This window comes from Haliaeetus albicilla, chromosome 7 (genome assembly GCF_947461875.1).
Source record: "Haliaeetus albicilla chromosome 7, bHalAlb1.1, whole genome shotgun sequence".
In the NCBI taxonomy this organism is placed as follows: domain Eukaryota; kingdom Metazoa; phylum Chordata; class Aves; order Accipitriformes; family Accipitridae; genus Haliaeetus; species Haliaeetus albicilla.
The window spans coordinates 45,162,464-45,187,183 of NC_091489.1; the positions used below are offsets into that span (position 1 = coordinate 45,162,464).

Consider the following 24,720-nt stretch of genomic DNA (forward strand, 5'->3'; position numbering starts at 1 on the left):
GGCTCCCACCAAGATTTATCGGACAGTTGTCCTTTCTAAAAGCATTTTAACTGGAAAAAGGCCATGAAGCTGAGAATAAGTGAACGAGGTGAAAGGAAGATCTGAAAAGCAAGTATTAATGATACTAGCTCTCAAAACTGCATTGGTCTCCATGGAGCAGCACAATCTTTTTTGTCTATACACATAACCAGTCCCACAAGCATTAAGATCACAGGAATGCCAAAAATGCAGAGGAGATATTTTGGTTCTTCCCTCTGTTAGGTTATCATTTCTTTCATCCTTTTGCTTTGTATTCTTCCTACTGCCTATGGTCCCCTCCAGCCCACCACATATGCTGCAGTATGAACATTTTAAAAAAAAGAGTACGTCTCTTAAGAACAGTGATCAAGAATAAAACAAAATTTGGTTTAAATAGACACAGGTCACTGACACTATGCTCAGCTTCCAAATCTGTTCTTCTGAAATCAGTTTTTAAGGACCGTGGAGAAATGGTAACAAACCACCTACCATTTTCTTCCACTTCATCCTACGGTTCTGGTACCACGTCTTCACCTGGAGCTGAGTCAGCCCCAACGACTGGGCTAAGTCAAGCCTGGGAGACAAAACAGACATTGAAAGGAGTTTACAGAGGCCAAGAAGAGCTCAGATGCCAAGTGCAGCCAATCCAACACTGTAAGAGCATCCAACAGTGGGACCACCAGAAAAGATGGCTATGTGTCTCTCTAATCTGTTGTTTTGAGAAAAGGTCAGATAAAAGTGGTAAATACTGTGACTTTAGCATGTGAAGACAGATGTTCTTACAGAAGAAGCAAGAATATTTAGGAGTTTGTGAGCCATCTGTTCTCTTTCCTCCTCTGTGACCGCTGGACAGAGGAGCAAGCCTAGAAGTTGCAGAAGTTTGCCTGCCCTCTTTGAAGCCTGCTGTACTCCGACTGCTGACGCTCCATGTTTGTATGTGAAGCAGGAAGCTACTGGTACACCGCATCCCCAAAAAACAGGTCTATGGTGTCTGAAGCAAACACGTAAGAACCAAGACACCCAGCATCAGTCTGCCTTTGAAAGTGCTGCTCTTTGGATCATATTTCTTCTTCGCTACTTACATAATGGGGGTAATAATACTATCTCATTTCTCACAGAGTAGTAGTACATCTAAATTTATTAATTTCTTATGCTTTCTGCTATTATAGGCAATTTAGGCTTATAAATGAATATACTATTTGCGTGTTTAGCTTAAGGGTATATGTGGCAGACAGCCCATAATCCTGATTCATCCTCCACAAATCTCCAACCTATGCAAGTTCATCTGAAACCACTCATTATTTCTATATTAAAACCCAGGATATGAAGCAAATGCAGCTCAGAGTAACTCTTTACCCTTTCCCACAGGTGGTAGCACCACACATCTGGCAGTTTTGTAATGGAGTTGCACAACGGACAGAGTTGGAAATCCTCAACAATGCCAGGCAAGTGCCCCACAGAGTCACGCAAGTCCTGCAGGTGGGACAGCTCAAACTCAGAGTCACATTCCAAGGTGTTCTGGATTGTGTGAACTTCTTGGCAAATATTTCCCTGCCTTTGGATGGGGAAACACATTTGTCAAGGCCAAGTTTTTCATAATAAAACTTTTGTTTCAGCTGGGTTCCTAGGGCAATCAGACTCACTCTTATATTTACAAACACCTACGTACCCCACACCAGCTCTCTGTGCACAAACTCACACTCATGGATTCATGCTTTTCCCCACTTTGGATTCACTCTAGACCTACAAGCTTGATTTGCCTGCTGTCTATGCCACTACATAACATCTGTGAGATAGCCCATTGACTTAAAGATACCATTACTGTTATTTGAAAAGCAAAATCCAGCAGAGGCATTATCCTGTCGTACTGCACTCCCTTACTACTAATAACCCAGGTGCTTCAGTTGCCCTCCCAGCCATACAGTCTTGTGCCCAGGCCAAAAGCTGCAGGAAAGAATGCAGGTCACAATCCACTGCTTCACCATCACGTTTCCAGCCATGAGTTGACAGAGAGAAACACTGCTTGACTAACTCTTCTTGCCTTAGTGCACATGTTTTATCACACTTTGAATACCTTCAACCAGTTACCATCTCTTGCCACACAGATTAGCATAACCACCATTGCCTAGAAACCCGAGGAAACAAACAGAGGGGAAGTGGTACATGGACAGGAATTGCTCATCAGCCTCAAACATATACAGAGCCAAGGAACAGACATACGATAAAATTAATTAACAGCCTTGAGTGCTTCATCAATGGTGTCAACCATCTGGTTATGTGAAGCTGCGAGGAGTCAGTACAGGCGCATTAGGAACTCTGAAACTGTATGAGACAGGCTGGCCGTGCCCATGAAATTTAGTCTAGCTGCAATCCTTGGCTTTGGTGACAGGCAGTACAAGCAGAGAATGCTGATCTTCAAAACCAATTTAGATATTGGGAAACTGCCATCTGCGTCGCTCAAGGTCTGGTGTACTTTTCAAACCCTCTCTAGGTTTACAAACTTCATAGGAATTGGACAGGTCTTTTTCCTGCAATTTAAATTTGCAGAGTATGATTCAAAGCCTTTAAAAAAGCTAAAGCCTCTCCTTAGTTTGGTTTGTCCATTTGGTACCAAGCAGTCCCTAAGAACTTGCTTTTTCCTTCACAAAGATGAGGTACTTGCCTGTGCCTTCACAAGGGCAAGGTAGCCTTCAATGCTATGCAACCCTGGCTCTGTTTTCCAAGCTGATGGACAGGCCACCGCCTTCTCATTGAATCGCTACCCAAGTTTGCCAGATGAAAGCTAGTTCAGCAGACAGCTGAAGTTACAGCCAACCTCTCAGCTGCCACGACAGAGAGCCTTCTGCTCTGTACCTTGCCTATCTCTGAGCTTGGATGTCTGCTAGCAAGCACATATATCACCATGTGACATTTCCATTGATATAATCTATTTGTGTCACCTTTGATCCCAGGACAAATTTAATCTGGTCATCTGCCCAATGGCAGAGGCATCCCTGCAGAGCTAGAAGGCAGCACACCACAGCCAGGAAGCGTGCAGCCCTTTTGCTCATTGCTTTTCCTAGTCCAAGAGACTGACCTACCTGTCAGGGGTAGAGAGATACTTCTGCTTCTGGAATTTCTTCTCCAAGCCCATCAGCTGGAGCTCCGTGAAGATGGTCCTACTCCGGCGTGGCTTTTTTAACCGAGGGGTGGGCTGCTCTGCCTCCGACTCACTGCTGGCATGGGTCTCGCTGGCAGGTGTCTCTGAGCTCGTGGTCCCCAAGGAGGTCTGGGCTGGCAGCACGCGGGAGCTGGTGGCAGCTGGGACGAGGTGAGGGACCACAGAGGGCTGCCTGGTGATGACGGAGATGAGAGGATATGCCCGCAGAGAAGGGGACCCTGGCAGGGAAAGAAGCAGAGGTGGATAAAGGCCAGTTCAGTGGCAATAAGGTTAACTAATGGGAGCACTGGAGAGAGTAGGGGGCGAGGAATACCTTTCCTGACTTTGCCATTCACTTGTTAAATGACCACAAGCAGTCAGTTCCCCTCTCTGGACCTGTTCCTTCTCCCAGATTGCATGTGTTTAGCTTTCCTTGGGCTGGGAGTCTTGATGTGCATTTCCCTAGCACAGGGAAAGGAGGGCCTGCATTTCCAATGCCTTCTTTTTTTTTTTCTTTTTTTTTTTAGGAGCTATTACAACACACACCATTGAAGTCATCTGTCTAATTGCCACAAGAGATTAAACTCAACAAACGATGAAATCTGTCCCCATTCATGCAACTCTGCTTCTCTATGGACACGAGGACAGGGTTCACTTGAGATAGTTACCTAATCTCCCTTCACAGGCGACAGACAATGGAGTTCAAGTCACAATTCATCTCATCCTCTAGTAGGTAACTGAAAGAGTCAGATGAATCACACTTTCATCCTCCACTGTCTATACTGACCCCATTGACTATGCAGGCAGATGAGGATGAATACATCGGAAGCAGAGTTCTTCACTGACTCTTAACTCTACATCTGGTATGAACCAGTAGATACCAGCCCTAAAAAACAAACCAGCAGTTCCGCTCCTACCCTTTCAGGTCAGGGCCAGTCTGGGATGACAAATCTAAATGTTCCCAAACACTAGAGGAAGTCCTGATTCACATCAGACCTTCTGGATTTACAGCTATAGACAGATTTCTGCTCAGCCTTAGCCCCAGGAAATCAAATGTTCCTTTAAAACTCGGGCAGGGAAATAGGGCCACGTATGAGAAATGTACGGTCATTGCGAGATGGCACTCTATACAACTTTGCAACCAAACTGCACAGTCTTGGGCAAGTCACTTTCTTGCTCCGTGCCTCAGTTTACCTCATTTGCAAAATGGAAACAATCCTCCTTACCTACTTCACTGGTGGTAAAACATGGATTATATTTTAATGTACATAAAGTATTCTGAGATCTTTAGATAAATGGTACTGTGGAAAGGAACATATTACACCAGCAGGCCTGATTGTGAAACTCTTAATATGAATCACCACTAATGAAAATAACAAGCTGTAGACCTCAGTGAGTCTATTTCGGTGAGTAACTCGTCACAGTGGAAGAAAGGAGTTGCCAGCCTGGCCTGCTGATGACCTGTATTCCTTACCCTCCTCCCCGGAGTGAAGGGTTGTGATCGCATAAATCAGGTCCCAGGTAAGCTGCAGTGCACAGGGTACATCAAAGTATCGCACAGCTTGTTGATCGTCACTTCTCTCCACAGCTGCTGCAAGCTGTGCAAAATCCAGCTACTTACAAAGCGAGCTTGGAAAACTATTGCCAAAACACCATAAATCCCAACAGACTGGGATTTAAGCAAGACTGGGACTACAGACTGGGGTTTAGGCAGACTGGGACTTAAGCCTTGCTTTCTCCTCCACATCTCCACAACACTAAAAATCAAAATATTTCCATTAAATTTAAATTATTCTACTTAAACCACCAAGGAAGTACTTGAGAGATGAGATCAGAACTGCTAAGCCAACCTTCAGCTTGTATAAAGTGTTATCTACCTTTTCTTTCTGTGGATTTTTTTCAGCTGAAGACTGTGCTGATCTACAGCATCACCAAGTAACCTGGCAGAAATTCTGCCTTGATTTACAACTTCAGTGGCTGTTCAAAGATCATAAATTCGGATAGAGCTCGCTTTCCTTTGCTTTACACTACTAATTCTGCCCTCACTGATATTTATGCACCCGCTGACACCAGCCAGCCACACAGAAGGTAAACCAGATCCTGCTCCCATAGTCTATATCCTCCTCGCCAGTACCCACTACAGTTAGTTTCTGCCATCGCGGGAAAGCAAAAGCAATGCCAACCCACCAATGGAACAGGCGACTTCCTCTGTTTGAGCCCAATTTGCCAAAAAGAATCAGCCCCTCTTCCCTTCCTGAAGGGCACCTCCATTGTGAGAGTCCTGTGCAGGAACCCTGAAGCCACCTCCACCGTAAGAGATAATCCTGGGTGAGCAATGAGATGTGTTGATGGTTTTCATCTGGCAGCAGTCCTGGGACTTAGCCCTTCTGCACTACTGGTCTCGTTCACAGAGGCTCTAAGAGAAGAGGCTTCACGGATCCCAGTTCCAACCTGCTCTCAATAAGGAGACTGAAAACTGATGCCCTAGCTTACACAGCATAAAGGAGTGGATCCAGTCTTATTATATACCCTTATCCTGCTGTTAGGGGGTCCTGGTTCAAACCTTCCCATCACAGAGCTCCTGCTCCCCTGCAGGTTCATTCTCCAAGTCTTATCTCATAGTCTGAAATCCCATTCCTGTCCTTGCACATGGGCGGCTTCTGGCACCAGGTCACTGGTTAATTGATACTTTTACCCTTGTACCCCTGTATATTTCGAGCAGGGCTCTCCATAAACCACAAGATTACTACGGAGTAATAAATCACCAGAGCTCAGAAACCCCTGCAAGGCTCCAAGTGACTGAAACCTCTGGACGAAAGCATTTGTACAGGAACTCTCTTCAAGGGAGGTCAACAAAAGGTATTTGATATCAGAGCAATCAGGGATATTTGCTTTCCCGTATGGCATGGTAGCAGCATCTGGGACTGCTTGGAGGTGGGGGAGGCTAGCTACAGTGCTCCAAGAGCTTAAGATCTGCCTCCATCAAACAGAGGAAAGTCTCTTCAGGCTATTTTTCCTGATAATCAGGTAGGATCAGGAATAAAAGAACTGCTTTCCTCCTTCCAAGATCAGCAGTGAGAACTTGGCTATTTTTGCAGAGTAAAACAGCGGTTGGTTATTAGAGAAGCAGATGACATTGGAGTTGTTCAGGTCTATGCTTTCAAGTGCTGAGCACCTGAATGAGGGGATACATTTTCCAAAATGTTCAGCATCCAGCAGCTGTGACCTGGCCAAATGCTCAGAAAAGCTCAGCACATGCTTATTTTTGGTGCCCACGTCAGGACACTTATTTACTTACGGCACTTCTGAAACTGCTGTTCTACTTTGGTGCAAGTAGTGGTTTGCAACTGCTGAGTTGCTTCGAGCTCCAGGTGGTGAACAGATTTGTGAGGCTGTTGACACCAAGTGTCTTATATTTCTTTATCATTTGTGCTCATAAAAGAAGCCTTTGCTTATGGTTTGACACCAACAGTTGCATCAGTGCTTTTAGAAACCATCGTAAATAATGAAAGCATCTGCTGATGTTCAGCCCAGCCATATACAAGACTTCTCAGCTTTCTGCCCTCAGCCTGATGAGGACACAGGATGGTTAGGGCGTAGAGTAAGGACAGCATTTAGAGAAAGACATGGGGTTCAAGGCTGCAGATATTTTCTGCGGGGACAATTGCTGGCCAGAAAGGGGGCAATGCTTTAGCAGCTAACTCTCCTTGCAGACAGAGTAAACCAGAAATAGCTAGCCTCTACATTGCACTAACTAGCTTCTAGATCACAAAGAAAAAAAACTAAGTTCAGTGTCCTGTTCTGGATCTAGTTATCCCAAAGTTCAAAGGTAGCTGAAGTTGAGCCAGTCCATTGTCTCTAAGTACACTATTAACATGACTCCCCTTAAACCATCCGTACAGTTCTTACTCTGATAAAGCCTTGGCTTCCAAACACTATGAAATCTGAGGCTAGATCTAAATTTCACATCCCCCAGAGTTCAAAGGTATTTCTAGACTGACATGGTATTGTAAGAATGGAATAATTTCTTAATCTTCAACAAATTAAATGCTGGCAAGCAGCTCTTGTCTGCTCAGCACTGTTGTGACATGCTCTGTCTCCCCAAATGGGAAGGAATGGAAATGAAGCACTCTTCCTTTCTGTACCTGCCTTTCAAAACAGTTTCAGCTGAATGCATACAGTCCTGCATTGTTGTCTGAGCACATTTTCCAATCTTGACCCACTGGTCTTCTGCACTTGAAAACCAAAAAGCAGCCCACGCAAGCCAGAAAATGAGGAATTAGTTTGCTACCCTAGCAACATACCTCAGGTGTTTTAGTGTTTCCATCTAAAACAATCAAGAGGCAGCACAGTCCAATGGTGAAGCAACCAGCGGTTTAGGACTCAGGAGGTCTCAATGTTCTTCATAGGGACAGGAGTCTCTTTCTATGTGGTTTTTATACAGAAAAGTCCCAGTTTTATCTATTAGAACAGTCTTAATGACCCCAAAGTCTAGGGTAGTCTCAGGCTCACTTTGCTGCTGAATACTTCTGAAATACTTGGGAAGTATTAGTATAATCCATACTTCATACCATGCACAACTGAGGGAGTGGTGCTTAAGCAACAGAAGTTTTCCTGTAGTTATTTTTTAAGCATTTGAATAGTCTCAATTTCAAGCAGCATGGAAGTTCTTATTTCTGTCCATCTCCATAAAGCTAACATCTGGCCACTCAGATGCTAAAACTAACCAAAAGCTAAAAATAAAAAGGACATTGGATCTGCAGATTATTTTCTAAGGATCTGAAAACATTCTTCTTTGCTATTTAAATCAGGCCATGCTGGCAGCCACTGTACAGTAAATAACAGATCTGCCCCTCGCACAATGCACTGACCATACCACCTTGAAATGAATTGGCTTACTCAAGCCACACAGGTCTCAAAGAACCCTGGACTCCCGATTCCTAATTACATGTAAAATATTTGTCCTAGAAGGGTATCATGATCTAACGTATCCAAACATTTTTTTCTCACTTGTTTTGCTTTTCAGCAGTAACACAAAGAAGAAGGACAGAGAATTAATCCCATTTTTCTCCAGAAGGTTTCCGTCAGGAATGTCAATTTTTACTAGCCAAAACAAGCCGATATCCCAGGCGTAAATCTGCAGCGTGTCAGCCTTTTACTCCCTCTTCCCCTAGGTGTGAACACAAGAGGTAAACCACCAAAGACTCAGGCCTCACCACGCTGGCTCCAGCTACGTGAGCAGGAATTGGGAACACTGGCTTTTCATCACACCAGCCTGAAGTCACCTCTACTCATCTGCTGGGATGCTTCTATGAAACTTCTTAGGACCACTAGATAGGATGCAGTACACCAGCACCAATGCACCAGATCATCTTGCAAAAGTTTTAATTAAAAATAAATACTTCAAACAAATCTTTTCCCCTTCTTTTTCCTCGTCCCCCTCCTCCCTGGCTTACTTTCAACCCCAGCAGACACAAACTAGAGGGAAGAGAAAAGGGAAAGCACTAATTAATTGCACTGTTTGACTGCCGGCAATGGCAGAACAGTTTTCCTCCTAGGCAAACTCAGCTAATTCTGTTTTGGAAAGAAAGAAAAAGGAAGGAAAGATTTATGGATCAGCTCCTCTTGGCAGGTCAGCCCTGCTCGGAGGCAGAATAAAATCTCACTCAGAATGGGCTGCAGTGAAAGGTAAATAATAAAAGAAAATGAACTTACGACTCAGGAAGGTCTATAAATCTGCAGTCTCCTGAGTGTCAAAACAAAAGGGAACCAAGAAGGAGTGAGTTCATTTAGGAAAGAGCTTCATTTTGCTGAAGGAGCAGGCAGCCTACTGAAAGGAAGAAGCAAGCCCTGAGTGAAGCAAAGGAGGCAAAAGAAGCAAGGAAACGTTGAGAATGAGTTGAACAACACACAGTTTGTTTAGCAGGGAGGGTGTTACATCTACTTTTTCCACCACAGATCCCCAAAAGCTGAGATTTCCCAGCCATGCCATTCCAATGGATCTTCACTAAACTTTACCACCAGCCTCCACAGGAGTGGAGGCAAGCCAGAGCTGAGCATAGACCTGATATAATCCAGAAAATCAACATGACCCAGGAGTCAACTGGTTAAAGACAACAGCCCAATACCCACTGTGTACCCCAGGACACAGGATGTCCTCTCAGGTCAGCGTGGGCTCCTTTGCCTTGTAGCTACTAGAGCTAGACAAAGGCTGGTTAGGAACCTAGCATGGCTCTTACACATGCTTACCTTCCTTAGCCAGCACACACCACAGGGACCTGCGGCATCTCTCCTGTCCATCAGAAACCCTGCTGAGGGTAGCAAAGCAACTCTTGCTTTCAGGTTAGGCCTTACACCATCTACTTTTGCTGACATTGGATTTAAGCCTTCTCTGCTCCATCTGTACGAGGCTCAGGCCCTGAGCAGCCCCCAGACATGGGGGCCTCATCCTGCATGTCCTTGCTTCCCCTTTGCTACCTCCCAGCACCCTGAGCGCTGACAAGCGTGGGATCAGTGTCTCCCCAGGCACTGCTGCCTGTCTTTCCTGGAAAGGTGACTTTCCCTCACCTGGCAGGGCTTGTCTCAGCCTACATCCAGCATTGCATCGTTGCATAGCCAGGCTGTCGGCGCTCTTGCTGAGTGCAGCTGTCATGAAAGCAATCACAGAGCTGGTGAAGGCAAGGCAGCAGGCAAGAGGTGGTGGGACGAGGAGCATGCCCTTGCCAGCAAAGCTGTACCCTCGAGCTGCCTAGTTTACCACTGATGAAGCACCTCCCCAGCGAGATTACTTCTCGTCTCTTCCCCGTGCTTACGTTGTGTTTTTACAGGCACTGCCACCAGGATACCTCACTTATTTGCAATTGCATTATATTATCCAATAACACACAAAAAATTTAAGCCACTGTGTAAGTACAACAACTGCACTCATCTACTCTTCATGTTTTCCTTAAGCTCTGCTTTATGATTATTAACTATTAGAAGGCAGCTTGCATCAGGTGCTTCCGGAGATCAATGCTGTGCTCCACCAAGTGCCCTGATAAGGATGTAAAGGCAAAAGGAATGAGAACAGCAGCAACGGGCTGTGCATATACCAGGCGAATTAATTTCCCCTTAGGAACAAGAGCTTAGGAGAGGGTTGAAGGGAAATAACCAGGTCCCCCAGCCTCCTTGCAATAGCCCAAGATCCAGCCTTTTCCTAGATGCCCTGCCCACTGGAGTGCTGTCATTAACAAACACTTGAATTCCAAGTTAAAAAAATGAGCTGGGTGATGTTTATGCTATGCAGCATGGTGCTGTGCACAGATCCCTCAGCTATCTCTAGAATGGGAAGAAGCATAGCTATGCCAGGGTATGATTGCACCTGAGCTAATTATGGCCTGAAGAGAGGTGGGCTAATTAGGTTGTGAACACTGTGTTGACAGCTTGACAGTTTCCAAGACATGAGTCGGTACATTTGCACGGTGCAGCCCTTGCAACATGCTGACACAGATGGTCTTTCAGAGCTAGCTGCCCCTCTTGTGTCCTCTCGTAATGGGCTGGATGTCCGAGCATAGCCACAAAATCTTCCTGAAGCTGTGCCCTGCGCAAGTCAACTGAGCCTCGAGCCCAGAGGTGGTACCTAAGTATGGACTCAAATGTTTTTAGGCATCCCTGTCAAACAAAGCTTGGCCAGAGAGGTGGTGACAGATCATTTGTCACGAATCCTTCATATCAACCACTTCAGACATTGATTCTCTTCTCATTCTTTCCAGTCATACTGTAAGACAACCTGACAGAGCTTACCCCTCTTTCAATATTGAAATAGCTAGAAAACCTCCATGTGATCCTCAGACTCTTAAGTGCCATATCTCAACCCTATAATCAGATCATTCTGTGGCTATTGCATACTAAACAGGAATTCTGGAACTGGGAATGCTTGAGAACGCTCTTTACTGCCATTCCTCTTCTCCAACATCTCAGCACCTAAGAGGTTGGTCACTTAACTGAGAGTTAAAACTGTTTTGGGAGAGGAGATTTTTCTTCATTTGTTTTTGTTGTTTCTTTTTCTACTAGCTCTCTTTTTCTTTGGTTACATGTGGAAACCAGTTGTAGCTAAGCAAGAGCCAAAGTCTCTGCATACAAGCAGAGGTGAAGGCCACTTCTGGGACATTTTGAAAGCTTTCAAAAATAGTCCCAAGATTCAGCCCAAATGCACAGAGCCAAAATTTCCATGGGAAATCATGAGTGTCACAGAGGCTACAGGAAAGCAGAGCAGCCAAGCCTGAAATCTAAGTCCAGAACTGGAGCACGAAGAGACACTGGTGGTGCTCCAAAATAGCGTTCAGCAAGGTTCCTTGGAGCTATATGTTCATCATCAAAGGTTGCAGGTACAGTTCACACCATATTCTATTTCCACTTCAATTCAATGAATCCTATTAGCCTGACAAGGACCAGGAGTCTTGCAAAAATTAAATGCAACTCAGCTACACAGCAAAAAGTCTGCTTGGTAGCAAATGGATTCTCTCCTTTGTGGAAGAATCCAGACCCAACTGATGTCTGTGGCAAAATGCCCATCAGCTTCGGTGGAGCCAGGATTTCACCTGCATGTGTCCACAGGAGGAAAAGAAAACAGAAGTTAAAATTAGCGCAGCTAATTTTAGCACAGCTAAAATGATCCTTTTGAGGGCATTCTACTGAAGGCCAATTCTTCAGGAGTCTATACCTTCTGTGATGAGCCAAGTGGGGGGAAAAAGTGGCACCTTATTAAATGGTAATTTTTGACAGCAGCTTCTTAGGTGGGGGAAAGCTAGGGCTCATCCAGGAGCCCTATTCTACCTTCCCTAGGCACATTAGAGAACAATCACTTTTCTGTTCAATCAGATGTTTTTGAGGGAGTGGGCTTTCAGTTAAGTCAGTTGCAAACAAAACCACTGATGTCTGTAAACATTAACTTTTATAATAATGACTATAACATATTGCAGCTAGAAGGTGCTCCTGCTCAAAGCATCTCTCATCATGCAACTACCTGTCCAGCTACCCAGGGGTGAGCAGAGCTGGACACGAGCTGCAGCTGCCGTTCCCCAAGCTGTGGGCCACTTAAGAGTTGTGGTTGAGTTTAGCCCAGTTTCAAAGCCACAAGTGAAACTTCCTCAGTGCTTGGAGCTGAGATCCAGGTTTTCTGTTTCAAGCCTGTCCTCATTAGCAATTTATCAACATAATGTTTCAGTGTAACTTCTACATAATAACAGTGATTAATAATTTGAATGCATCTGAGGCATGCATGCCGGAGGCCTTCACAAAAACTAACCAGAAAGATAATTAATCCTTACTTAATAATGACATTTGATATTTATATTGTGCTTTTTTACATGTTTAAGGCACCGTACACAGAGTAAGTAATTGGCCTTGAACAAATGATGAGCCTGAGAGCCTCCCTGAATGAGAGCTTGTCTCACTCCCTGCTGCCACAGGCAGATGTATAATACCTTGCCTTAGACAGGACTGGATGTGGGGCAATTATCTATCTTATAAACGCAATCCAAAAACTCACCTACAGCATCAGTGTCTCCAGGGATGCCAGATCCCTGAAGGATGGCACCAGGATTCTTCTGGCAGGGTTGGCGATAACCATTATAACAAGCTGGCTTTGTTCGAGGGCAATACTGGTGGGGGAGGAGATCGGAATGCATGTTGAACCTGGAGTCGAAAGACCTGGTTGTGCTGCTGTCCTGGGGCTAGTCACTCTGCCACGGTCTCCTGTTATCACAGCATACCAATGCTTAGCTGCTGAGTTTCTCCTCAACTGTGGGAAAGATATAAGCAAGCACCACTGGGATGCTATAGGTTGTTCTCCCTGCACACAGCGGCCTTTCTTCCAGGCTGCCTGTCAAAGAGGGGAGTGTGCCAGGACCTTGTCAGATCCTCAATGAAAAAGAAAATTTATATATAAAGGTTGTTTTGTTTTGGTTTTTTAAAGAAGCATTTAAAGAATCCATTTGGCCAGCACTCAAGAAATCCTTTGTAGCAAATGTAATAGCACTCTGGCTTAATCAGTGGAAAATGAATCAGAAGAACTACTTTTCTATTTTGAATTATTCTGCTTCACGTATGCAAACAGCAACCTGCCTTTTGGAAGGGAGCCCCCCTTGACTCAAATCCACAATCTTCAGGCGAACTGAGCATGGCTCAGAGAGACCCTGCTCTTCGAGGCTACAGAAAAGTGATTCTGTCTGGGATTCCTCATCTTTAGCAGATGATCCCTTTAAATCCTATTCGGTGGGAAAGGAGGTGCTCTGAACCCAAGAAGATCTGTCTTAGTAACTCCTATTAAGATATATGGGCCCAAGGCCATCATGACTGGAAACAGCTTCAAATGGATGGTGGGTTTGGACGTGAACCTCCATTCCAGGACCTTACTGTTTGGGCTCCGAGGGAGTTTTAAGACCAGGCCACATTAGTCCCAGAGAAATAAACACGAGCACATCTCCATAAACGACAGCGCTCAGATGGTGCAGGAAAGTTACTGGGATACGAGCCACCAGCACATTTACCATGTCTGTATCGAGGGACAGTTTGGCTCCATTAAGCCAACTTCAATTTGAAGCTCGCCTTTTTGAACTAAGTCATGTTAAACACTTCAGCCAAGTGTTTCCTCCATTACTGAGGATAAGACTCAACTCTAGAGCTCATCACCCAGATTTAGCAAGCAAAGTAGCCAAAAGATTACAGAATCAAATAGCTAGAAGGAATGGATTTACAGGCAGTCTCCGGTCTTGTCTATTGGGGGTGGAGGAGAACCAGGGCACCAAGAAGGCACAACTCTCAGGGTGTCTAAGCTTACTCTGCAACAAGTTTCTGTCTTTACTGATGACAGCCAGATGACTAGACATCTTGGGACACTGGGGAGAAACGTAGGAGGCCAAATCCAATCCTCTGTCCAGATGGTGTCACCGGTCAAGGAGCAAGATTTGGACTTAGATTGAGAAACAGATCATCAGAGCTGAGAGGGTACAGTTTAATGGGAGGATAAGTCACGTTCTGTTCTTTATACTGCTCCCTAAGCATCTCTTACTGGCCACTGTCCAAGATACGAGTCTACATGGACTTTGGACTGACACATTATGACCATTCTTACATCCTTACGCATGCGATAAATAAATCTGCCTTCTCTCAGGATTTCACAGTTTCTGTCCAAGTTCAAACACATAATGCCATGCGTGCATAAATCAATCAGTCCTTTACTTCCTGCTCTGTTAATTATTATCACAACAGCTATAAGCAAACACTAGCCTTGGACAGCTGACTAGCTGTGCACACAAAAGCACTCTTCAGGTTTCTCAAGCCCACCCTTGTGTGAGCTCCAGCAAAAAGCTTGCCATAAATATCACTACCTCTTCCTGCTTTGAGCCTCTAAAACACTCTGGTGAGTGACACATGGGAAGAAAGAGAGTTCAATTGTTTCTAAACACCAGACTGTGTAAATTTTGCCTGATGGATCTTTCGGAAAATGCTTTTTTCTTCTTAGGAGAATAGTAGATCAGTGTTTAAAACACACAGACACCCCCCTCTTTTCCTCCACACTGAAATGAAAGGGGGACTTCAGCAAGTACCAGTGTTAACCTGAAAGAGACCTGCCACATCTTGGCAAAGCCTTTGCCTAATAATTGTGGCTTATCGTCTCAAGGGTTGCTTTATTAATAATCTTGCCCCTCTCAGGACACATTTAGCAGAGAGGTTGGTCTCTCTGAGCTGCATATATGAATCTTTGATCTTGCATCTGCCCTAACAGAGAGAAGACTCATCTCTGTTTCCTCTATGGACAAAAATAAACTCTGTGGACGATTTGGCTGAACAGCTGCACAAACAATGCAATTTAGAAGGATGCAAATGATACACGAGCAGGTTTTGTTCACAGCCTGTCTATCCTTTGTGTTTGCCAATTAAATCAGTGATCTTAACCCTGCTCTTGTGGCTGGGCTAAGGAGGAGAGACACATACAGGGAATAGAGCTAAGCATAATGCACACCACGGTATTACTTCAGGAAGCTGAAACCCTATTATCAGAATCTAGAGCACCTTGGAATAAGGATTTCCTCCAAAGTGATTTTTTTGGTTGAATAAGCTGACAAAGACTAGACCATAGCTTCCACTGGCACAGGGCATGGCTATTTTTATTCCCTCCACACCAAGTAACAGCACACCCATGTCACCCCATGGATTGAATCTTAACCAAACCAGAATGAATCAAGGGCAGCTAAGCTTTCACTTTTTGGATGGGGAAAAAAATATAGCTGAATTCCCTGTTTATAGAAACCTTGCACTGCAAACCATTCTGCAACACTGCTAAAAATCAGTGCTGGCAACTTCATTCCCAAAGCAGCTTACTTGACTTCAGGACTGTCTACATTATAAAAAGTTAGTCAAGAGCTGAAGATGTTGCAAGAACCCTTAGTCATGTGGCTTTATCACTGCCTCTACCTGCAGCTGTGACTATCCAGTATGGACATGGGGAGGCGGGATGCTCACATCAGTTACACGCCCAGTCTCCAGGCAAACTGATATTCCACTCACTTCAACATCTGTACTTAATTAGCCTGCCCTGTGGCCCAGGAGTGAGTGAGGAGGACAAGGAAAGCTGCACTCACTACTATGGACATCATGGAAAGAGCATGTCAGACTACAGCATTACACATGTCTTTTCAATACAGAGTACAGCCAGTGGATGAAAACACAAGCAGAGCAGACAAGGCAGCTATGGGCTTGATCTGTAGCAGGGAAACAGAGGTAAGCAACAAGCAGAATAGCCAATTGCTCGGTGGAGAAGGACCAAGAGGACTCCACACAACAGCTCACTCCACCCTACACCAGGGTGTACCGTCTGCACCAGATCTTCAGCCTGTACAAACATACGTAACCCCCAACATCAAACCCAGTCTGATTTATAGTAGCTGAGACCCAGCCCATTCATTTCGGGGTGGGTGGTGTTTTGGTTTTTTCAGCTGAAGCACAAAACAAGTTTCATCCCTACTGAAATTCATCTAATCTCAAAAAGCAAGGTGAAAAATGTCTCAAGGATGGGCAGTCTCAAAATGCACACACCCAGAATAAGCAGTTCCATGAGAAAAATGTCAACCTGAGAGTTGCAAAGCACTTTGGAGGCATGCAACCACGTATATGTCAGAAAAGCGATGACAAGGTTTTCCCAGCTACCAGGCTGTCTGTACCACAGCTCTGGTAGAAGGATAAGCCAGAAATTCCAGTTGGTGAGCTCTAGCTGTCCCAATCTCCAAGGAATATGAGCCCTCACTCCTGTCAGACATCAGTGTGCTGTTTTTTTTTCTGTTCTGATAGGAAGTCAGCCAAGGAGACACTGTTGTCACATCTCCAGACAAATACAGATTAGACTTAGGGTGGAGATAGGACCTAATTAATAATAAGGGACTGAATTAGGTTTCTACAGTGCTCAAATTCTGCTAGCTTTAATTGTGAATGAATGCCATTATGGACAGAAATGTTAGAAGGACACCTGTTTCTGACAGCTCCAATCTAGAACTACAAACATGCCCCTAGAAATGCTCTGATTTAGGGATCCAGATGGGAGACCCTCCCTCACCCTAAGGTTTGGAGGGCTCTGAATCAAAGCTTTGGTTATGACCCGTCTCTGGTTGTCATCAGCACATCTATTTACCTCCGATTCTCCTACAGCACCTGTCACTGAGGAATGCAGCATCGCTGTGTTCCACAGGTACATCTGTGACTTGATAATCTCATTTAAATAGCAATCATAAAAGTCAATACACAAAAACAACGCAGCTCTTTCTTCCCTCCGCACGTGTGTGGGTATACAGTTCCCGCTAGCATTAGAAACAACTCCAGGTTGACGGGAATATTGTCTCATTCCCACAGACTTTATTTACTCTCGCCTGCCCCATAAAGGACCAAAAGAACAAAGTTCTGTTCACTTAGATGTAGATTTTGGGGAAAGAGGACATTAGGCATAGTGCTTCCAACCCTGACACTGCCTTAATGTACAATCTCAGCCAAGCCCCTGAATCTCACTGGACTTCTGTTTTCCCCACAGGCAAAATGAGGATGGTAATACCTACCACACAAGGTTGTTGTATGGTCTGGAAAGTACTCAACCAGAAGGAAGCCACGAGGGGAGGCAGAGGTGTTATTATCTCACATGAACAGACTGCACGAGCACTGCATTGAGATCTCTCTTTTGTGTCATACCATTACAAAATTCCTTCATGTGTCATTAATATATATGTTAATATCGAAGCAATACATGTATCCTTTTATTGTGCAACCAGCAATGTTTCCACGGGAACTCCTCCAATAACAAACACATAATATGCAGCACATGTTTTTTCAAACCAAAATAACTTTTTTCACCTTTTTTTTTTTTTTTTAAATCTTCTAAACCAAGAAAGATATTCTGCCAAAGATCAGCTGTGGCTGCCAATTTTTACATGATGGTGACCTAAATAAGTCTTCAGGGAATATTTTTTATTTCCCAAATACCACCATTACTAGAATCTCTTATGTGGCACTGCTGGGATGAAACTCATCTTAGATTTGGCATTTCCATGCTCTCCCCACAGACAGCATGACAGACTCTTTACATTGCCAGGGTTTTCATTAAGCTTTGAAATGGGGGCCATATCCCACCTAGAATGTTATTACATAATCTGTCCAGAGAACTTAGGCAATTATTGGAATTTACTGCTATATGATGAAAAGCAACCAACACTACCAGTCCATCAAGCTGAATTGGTTTGCTTTGCTCAGCAATACCATAATAGTTATGAGGGGTCTTTTTAAATTCTGAGAGCTAAATGAGCCTTTAATTTATGTTTGGTGAACCACATAGGAAAAAGTGTTTCAATTCTAACATTTAAAAAAAAATCCTTATCATCTTTTTCTCTCTCTTGAAGTATCGATGTCATGCCTACAGCTGTCTCTGTTTCCATCCCTGAAGATCTGCTGGGAGACCAGATCCGAGGTCTTTCAGTTTATGCAGAGCTTTAGAAAGACTTGCTTGGACACTGCAACCAATTTCACTGCCTTGAAAGAGATTTTCTCCAATTAATTCAAGAGTGCTTTTTAAAGTCTTTTTCCTCCTTCCTTTATTAAGCCATTCTATAGAAATGAAAATCTTGAAGGTAGATGGATGCAGTGTTGAATGCATACAGATATAGATACATAGCTGTTTTAATAAAAAGATGACTTCTCTTCTGTGCCTCGCCTGTGTATTCAGACCATCACAAACACTCCACCACCACCCCCTTTACACATACAAAATGACATGGTGGGGGAAAAAAGTGCAACTGAAACTACAGCAAAATCAGACACTTACAATCTGATACAGGAATTGGCTCAAAATAACTACAGATCTCAAATTTTTTTAGTCCTTTATTAAAAATAAATTAATAAAACAAAGACAGACTGAGTTTAAAGCATTTGAATAGCTTACCCCTTCCAAATTTATAAAGTTTCAGACTGACAACACATTCCTACTCCTTTCCAACTTGGAGGGAACAAAATAAGAACCTCTAAAGAAAAAGAAAAATTCCACATTAAAAAAAAAATCCATGTCACTGGTCTTTGCACACATTACAGAGAGGCTAAAAAAAAAAGGCATAATTTTAATTATTTTCCCCTCTTTGCGGGTCACCTTTCATTAAATCGTTGAGAATAAAACATACTCCCACCAAGACGTTAACATCTCATTTCCAGTACTGCTTGGGTGAGGAGACCAAATAAAAATAAATGGCTTCTACAATAAGACACATCATCCATCGTCAGCATGTAAAACACAGTCATTAATCACAGAAGCAACCTACTTATTATGGGTATTCAAGCACTGGCAATACAAACGCTTATAAAACAGGGGCTCCTTTCATAATTCCCTGCCTTTGTCTCTCAATAGTTTAGAGGATTAACCCTTTTACAACGAGGGATGGGCAAACTGGTTTTGCCTAATTCCAAACCAACTTGACGTCATGGGTTCGAAAGTTCGACTTGGAACTCAAACATTATCAGATGCAGTTTGTGCTGAGGGGAGACAGCAAGAAAGAGCTCAAGGGGAGAAAAAGGAAGGCAGAGAAAGAGCAAATCAAAAAACCCAGCAGGGCACGGACAGAATGTAAAAGTCCAGTAAAGGGTAAAAGGATGGATAAAAATTGCTAATGAATGAGTTGAAGCCCCTACAAAGTCATAAAAGCAGCTTTGTCTTTACACCTGTCTTAATGTGATTTGTGGGGAAGTCTGTTCCCTCCCACAGACTTCTCTCTGGTGGGAAAAGAAATACAGATTTTATTTGTACTTAATTAATCCTCATGAAGAGCACAGTTAAACACATGCAATCCCCACTGACCATATTACTTTGGGCTTCTCTTGCTTTCCTTTACCTAATGGGAAAGTTGAGGCGTGCAGCGAGCGTTTAACTGGCTCTACATCATATAGTGAGTCAAGGACAAAGCCGAGTAGAGACGATCAAGCCACCGACCATTCAGTGCAAAGTTCTCAGCTATTCCATGGGCTCTGCAAAATCACAACCTCCATTCAGTTATCCCTGTTCCCAACAGTGGTATGCCCCAAGCTGCCAGCTAAATGAATGCTCAGCAGAAAACGTTCATGTATTTGCAGTCTGATGCAATTCCTTTTCTTTTTCTACACACCCAAAACTTCCATTGACTTCAAGGAGTAAATAAGAAGCGGGGACGGGGGTGGAATCAAGAGGTACTGAGAAAAGCAATATTTGGACATAATCTGCAGCATGCAAAGGGTTAAATTAGAGTTTAAAATACATAAGCCTCACTATTTACTGATTGTTGTAAAAAGTGAGACATCTGAATGAAGAAAATTCTTGTGGAGAGAAACTAGATGAGGTATGTATTTGAATTTTCTCACAATGTGCAAACTGGCCCCAGTTTAACCAGAGGCAATAACTTTTCAAACACTTAAATTAACTTTGTCATCAACTGGACAAACATTTCCAATGTCGGTATCAATTACTGGAGGCAAATGACCCATGATTGGCCCTGAGGAAAACAAACATTCGGAGATGACAAATTAAAAGAGTCCACCACATTTTAAGTCACGCTAAAGCTATGCGCCAGATACTGGAAACGAACACTTTAAGTTTTTGCTGGATGGATTTTTCAGTTAATTAACATAGCAGCAATAGGCAGCAGCAGCAGCTATTCCATTAGAACTTCCTTCACAGGTAAGAAATATTCAGCGAAAACCTTGCAGGCATGACTGGTTTCAGGGTGAAGTGGGCTATGTCCTGGCAAACCGTCACCAAGAAGTTCAAATCATTGCAGAGGTACTCAGAAATTCAGCACCAGCTCTGCTTCCTAAGAAATACTGTGTGTTTCCCCAAGATAATTCCCCTAAAGGAAATGTTTTTCTTCAAACCAAAGTTGCCATCAAGGCACCGTGATGAATGAAACTGTTTTCGGTATCCTTCACTGTCCAAAAGGATCTTCTATCCCCTCATTTACTACAGGAAAAGTACCATTTTTATTTTGCAGGCATACACTCGGAGATAGAGAAATACAATCAGCGGGTTAAAACATTATTGCTGGTTTTGATTTTTGAAAGTAATACCAAAGTTAAGATCACTGGTGAGTTAATATGAGTCAAACAAATCACGCCTAGGCTGTACTAAGCAGTCGGTATCTGTGAATAGATAATAGTAGTGCTCAGTTTTTAAATAGCTGTCAACTGACTTTAATGCATTTTTACAAGTTGTAACATGACTAATTGTGCTAATATTAAGAAGGGAGAAATAAGGCATGGATCACAGAAATCAGTTTTTTCAAACATATTAAAGCCACAGATACATAGCTATCAAGTTGTTTGCATTGCTTTCAGGGTAGCGTCTTTGTTTACTGACGGGGAAGAAAACAGGCAGTATTTTTTCCTAAGTTGAGCATATGCCATAGAAGTCCTACATCAATGTTTATCACGGTTGTATCCCTTTTTCCTGATTAACGCTGCTGGATGGGTATCACTTTTACCCTTCTCTGAAGGACAGACATTTCTATTTCATAGTTGCAAGCTCTTTCAAAAGCGTTAGTGGAAGCTATTAATTGATCCTGCTATTAATAGAAACGCATGGAAAACAGAAAAGGATACAAAAAAGGCAAAACAACTACGAAAACTGTGACAGCATGAAAGAAAAGGAAATAATTTGCCAAACTGAGTTTGCCAGACTAAAAACGAAGTCCATTTAGCCAGCTAAACAGTTCTGAAGACATTTCAACGCTCCTGTACTAGCTGTGCATGCAGTCAAATCGATCTTTTTCATTTGCACCCGTGTCCCATTTTCTGTCCTTTCACTGCTCTGCGAACCTCCAGCATCACCATCCACCGCAAAGACCTTTCGCAAAGCCGGAGCGATGTTGTGTCCTTAGTTCAAACAAGGATCAGGCCCTATCTTTCATTTTAAACACAGCTGCTTACGAAGACAGAAAACAAACCAGACCAATTTCAAACCCTGCAGAAGTCCTTTCAGCGCTTGGCATTGACCGGGAGATCATCTGTCTGTGGCGACGAATTTAGTTCAATCGGAGAGGGAGGAATGACCCCAGTTAACAGCTATTCCCTGTTGTATACAGAGCTGGCCAGGTCTCAAGCTTTTGACAGATCTTTAGGGATGGCACTTAGGATGCAGTGCTAAAACCTCCTGAGACAGCCTACCCCGTCAGACTATGCCTGCCAACTTTGAGCTGCTCCAAACAGCAGGAGATGCCTTCGCCCTGCTGGAAAAGGGACGGTGAGGAGAAATTCTGAGGACATAACAAAAAGGATCAATCCTGAATCTATTAAAAAAACCCACATAAATTGTCTTAAAGCGGGCTTGTGAATCATAATTTAAAAGATAATCTCCCTGATTTTCCAAAAACATTGCCATATGTTGTTAAACTTGAACGTATTTATAAATCCATCTTTTTATCACGTAAGTTATTTCTTTTTAAATAACATTTTGGATGCTGTACTTTGTTCAGCTGAGACAAAGATGAATATTCGTAACCATTACAGTTTTGAGATTAGCTCATGCAAAAGTTTCAGTAGTCTATGAGCTGATACACTAGTAAGCTCTCTAAATCCAGACAATTAGATGAAACAACACTGGGATTTCTCCAATCTCTTTTCAGTGATCTTTGCTGGGTTTTCTCATGCAATCGTTAGCCGGCTAGTCTCTGATGGACAGAAATACATCTCAGTATCAATTGCTGCGACATCTCTTCACAACAGACAGGTGCTATAGGGGTTAGGCACCAGTCTAAGAGGTCTCTGTCTCTCAGCCTCAAGAAAAAGGGTTTCAACAGCGCTGTACAAATAAAACACTATCAGCCTGGGATTTCGTAAATGCTTTTGTTTTACTGTAATTTAAGTACTAAACTACCTTATAATAATGTGCTTTTAAATGTTTACAGTTAAAGCATAATTGAATTTGACTCATTTTGGCTCTGAGCCAACTACGATTTAATTGACTTCAGTGGGAGTTGGATTGGGCTCTAAGTAATTTTAACTAAAATAATCCATCAATTGTTCCTCACCCACTTCATCAAACTCCTTCCCATCATTTATGATTGCTCTGTAATTTACTGCAACAAGGCGAAACTAACCCTTCTAACCTCTGGCATGGCTTCCTGTCCCTCAGTGGAGAATTTCACTACTATCCAGCAACCTAAACCAAATCTGCTTAAGGAAAGCAAAAGAGCACAACGAAGAGCAGACGGCAGAGATCCAAACTGCCTAGTACGGGGCTCTGCTGTTACAGAAAACTTCAAATATCAGCTCCTCCACTATTTAGTCACCGCAGGAACAAAATGAACCGTTAGCAAAGCTGTCAAGAGGAAGCTTTGAACAAAACAGACAGAAGGGTGAAGCGAGATGTATTCACAAACTCATGCAAATGTTTTGTGGCCAAAAAAAACCCATTTGCTTCAGACTTCTCATCATTATCTTGTATCAATGATTACGTTACTGGTTTCTATTTCAGGGGGACTTTTCATATTTTTTCCTCTTTGAGCCACATGAATAAATGCAAGCCAGAGCACTAGGCCTTCCTAAAGACATCTAACATTACGCAATTATACATATGTGATACATACAGCATGCAAGCAGATACTTTCCATAAGAAAGTACCACCACTGCTAATTTTGCTTCAAAGACAACAGGTTAATCTGTCGTAGAATACCCTATTTAAGTAACCACAAGCATATCACATATATTTCTGTGTCTTGCAATAGAAAAGGAGATGCTTTTATTAAGGCTTCAACCCTTCTGTGCTTACACAACAGTGTTTTGGGTTTTAATGTATAAACATAGGCTGTACGCTAGATGTGGCAATAGGTACCTGTACACTCGAAGTTACAGGAACTTGGTCTTGCTTCAACATTAGTTCTCAAGATGTCTGTTAAAATTTAATTCAGATGAAATCCAACCCCTGTAAGGTGAAATCCCAGGTAAAAAAAAAAGAATTTGCATCAGCAGGAAGACTAGCCATTAACTATCCTGTAAGTTGCAAGATAATCATTAGTAGAAATATCCAAAGCCAAATGGTGAGCCAAGTGTTTAAAGATGACTTGATGACTACATTGAAAACTCTCTTATTTTGAAGAAAATCCACAAAATGAGTAGCAAGATTATCTGAGTTACAGGGAAAATACAAAAGCTTCCAATTCAAATCTTTCTTTGCATCAGTAGTCCTGTTGAAGGTAGCCAGCCAACTGCATGAATAAAAAACACTGGCATGTTAAAGAATATACAAGATAAGACCCGAATACGCACATACAAACACACTTTAAGGTCACTGTTAAAGTTGTTGCACCGAATCTCACAGAAAAAAGAGCATATGTATTTGCAAATTTTCTGTCATCACATTTTCAAAGGGAATTTTATTTTTGTTATATAGGAAGTTCTGGAAAACTGTTTTTCTCCTTCCTTCAAAAAAAAAAAAGTGTGTTTGTTTTTTTTTTTTTTTTTACAGAAAAATGAAAAAACAAAGCAGAGATTTTGCCTGGGAGCTGTGAAGGGTAGCATTCTTTCAGGTTTTGTGTTTTAGACAGAGCTCAAATATTCTGGAAATAAATACTGCCAAAACCATAGTTTTATAAAAATCTTATACAGGGTAAAACCACTATTTTCCCACTCATCATGTATGCCAGGATATTCTTCTAGAAAATGTCGTCTTATTTTTACTGAAAGTCATTTCTTCTTACTGAACTATATATATTTATGCTCTACAAAAGTGCTAACTATGAAGAGGTATGCACAGACCAGTCAAAACAAGGAAATTAATGGCGGGTGGTGGGGGGCTGTGTAATAAGGAAGAGATGCTGGACTGCCTTTCTATGTGGCACACTTCAGAGAGAAATACAATGATATTGACCCCAAGAACACTACCCCTCATGAATTCTCATCAGGTAGCTAGGAGCAGAATCAAACCTTCAGCATCCTCATTGCATATGGTCTACCAGCATCACCCAGACCCCACTGGGGGCCAGGATATGTTCAGAGGACACGTGAGAAGCAGCAAGTATATAACTTCATTTGCAACA

The 24,720-nt window shown here is 42.9% G+C and overlaps 1 protein-coding gene across 1 annotated transcript in view; it reads right to left on the reverse strand.

Annotated features, from left to right (window-relative positions):
- Positions 1-24,720, reverse strand: part of BARX2 (BARX homeobox 2) — a 36,612-nt gene that overhangs the window by 2,043 nt on the left and 9,849 nt on the right. Inside the window, exons 2-3 of the mRNA XM_069788203.1 lie at positions 3,099-3,396; positions 508-592 (exon numbers count right to left, since the gene is read on the reverse strand). Coding sequence (XP_069644304.1) covers positions 508-592; positions 3,099-3,396 — 383 coding nt within the window. The remainder of the gene's footprint in view (positions 1-507; positions 593-3,098; positions 3,397-24,720) is intronic.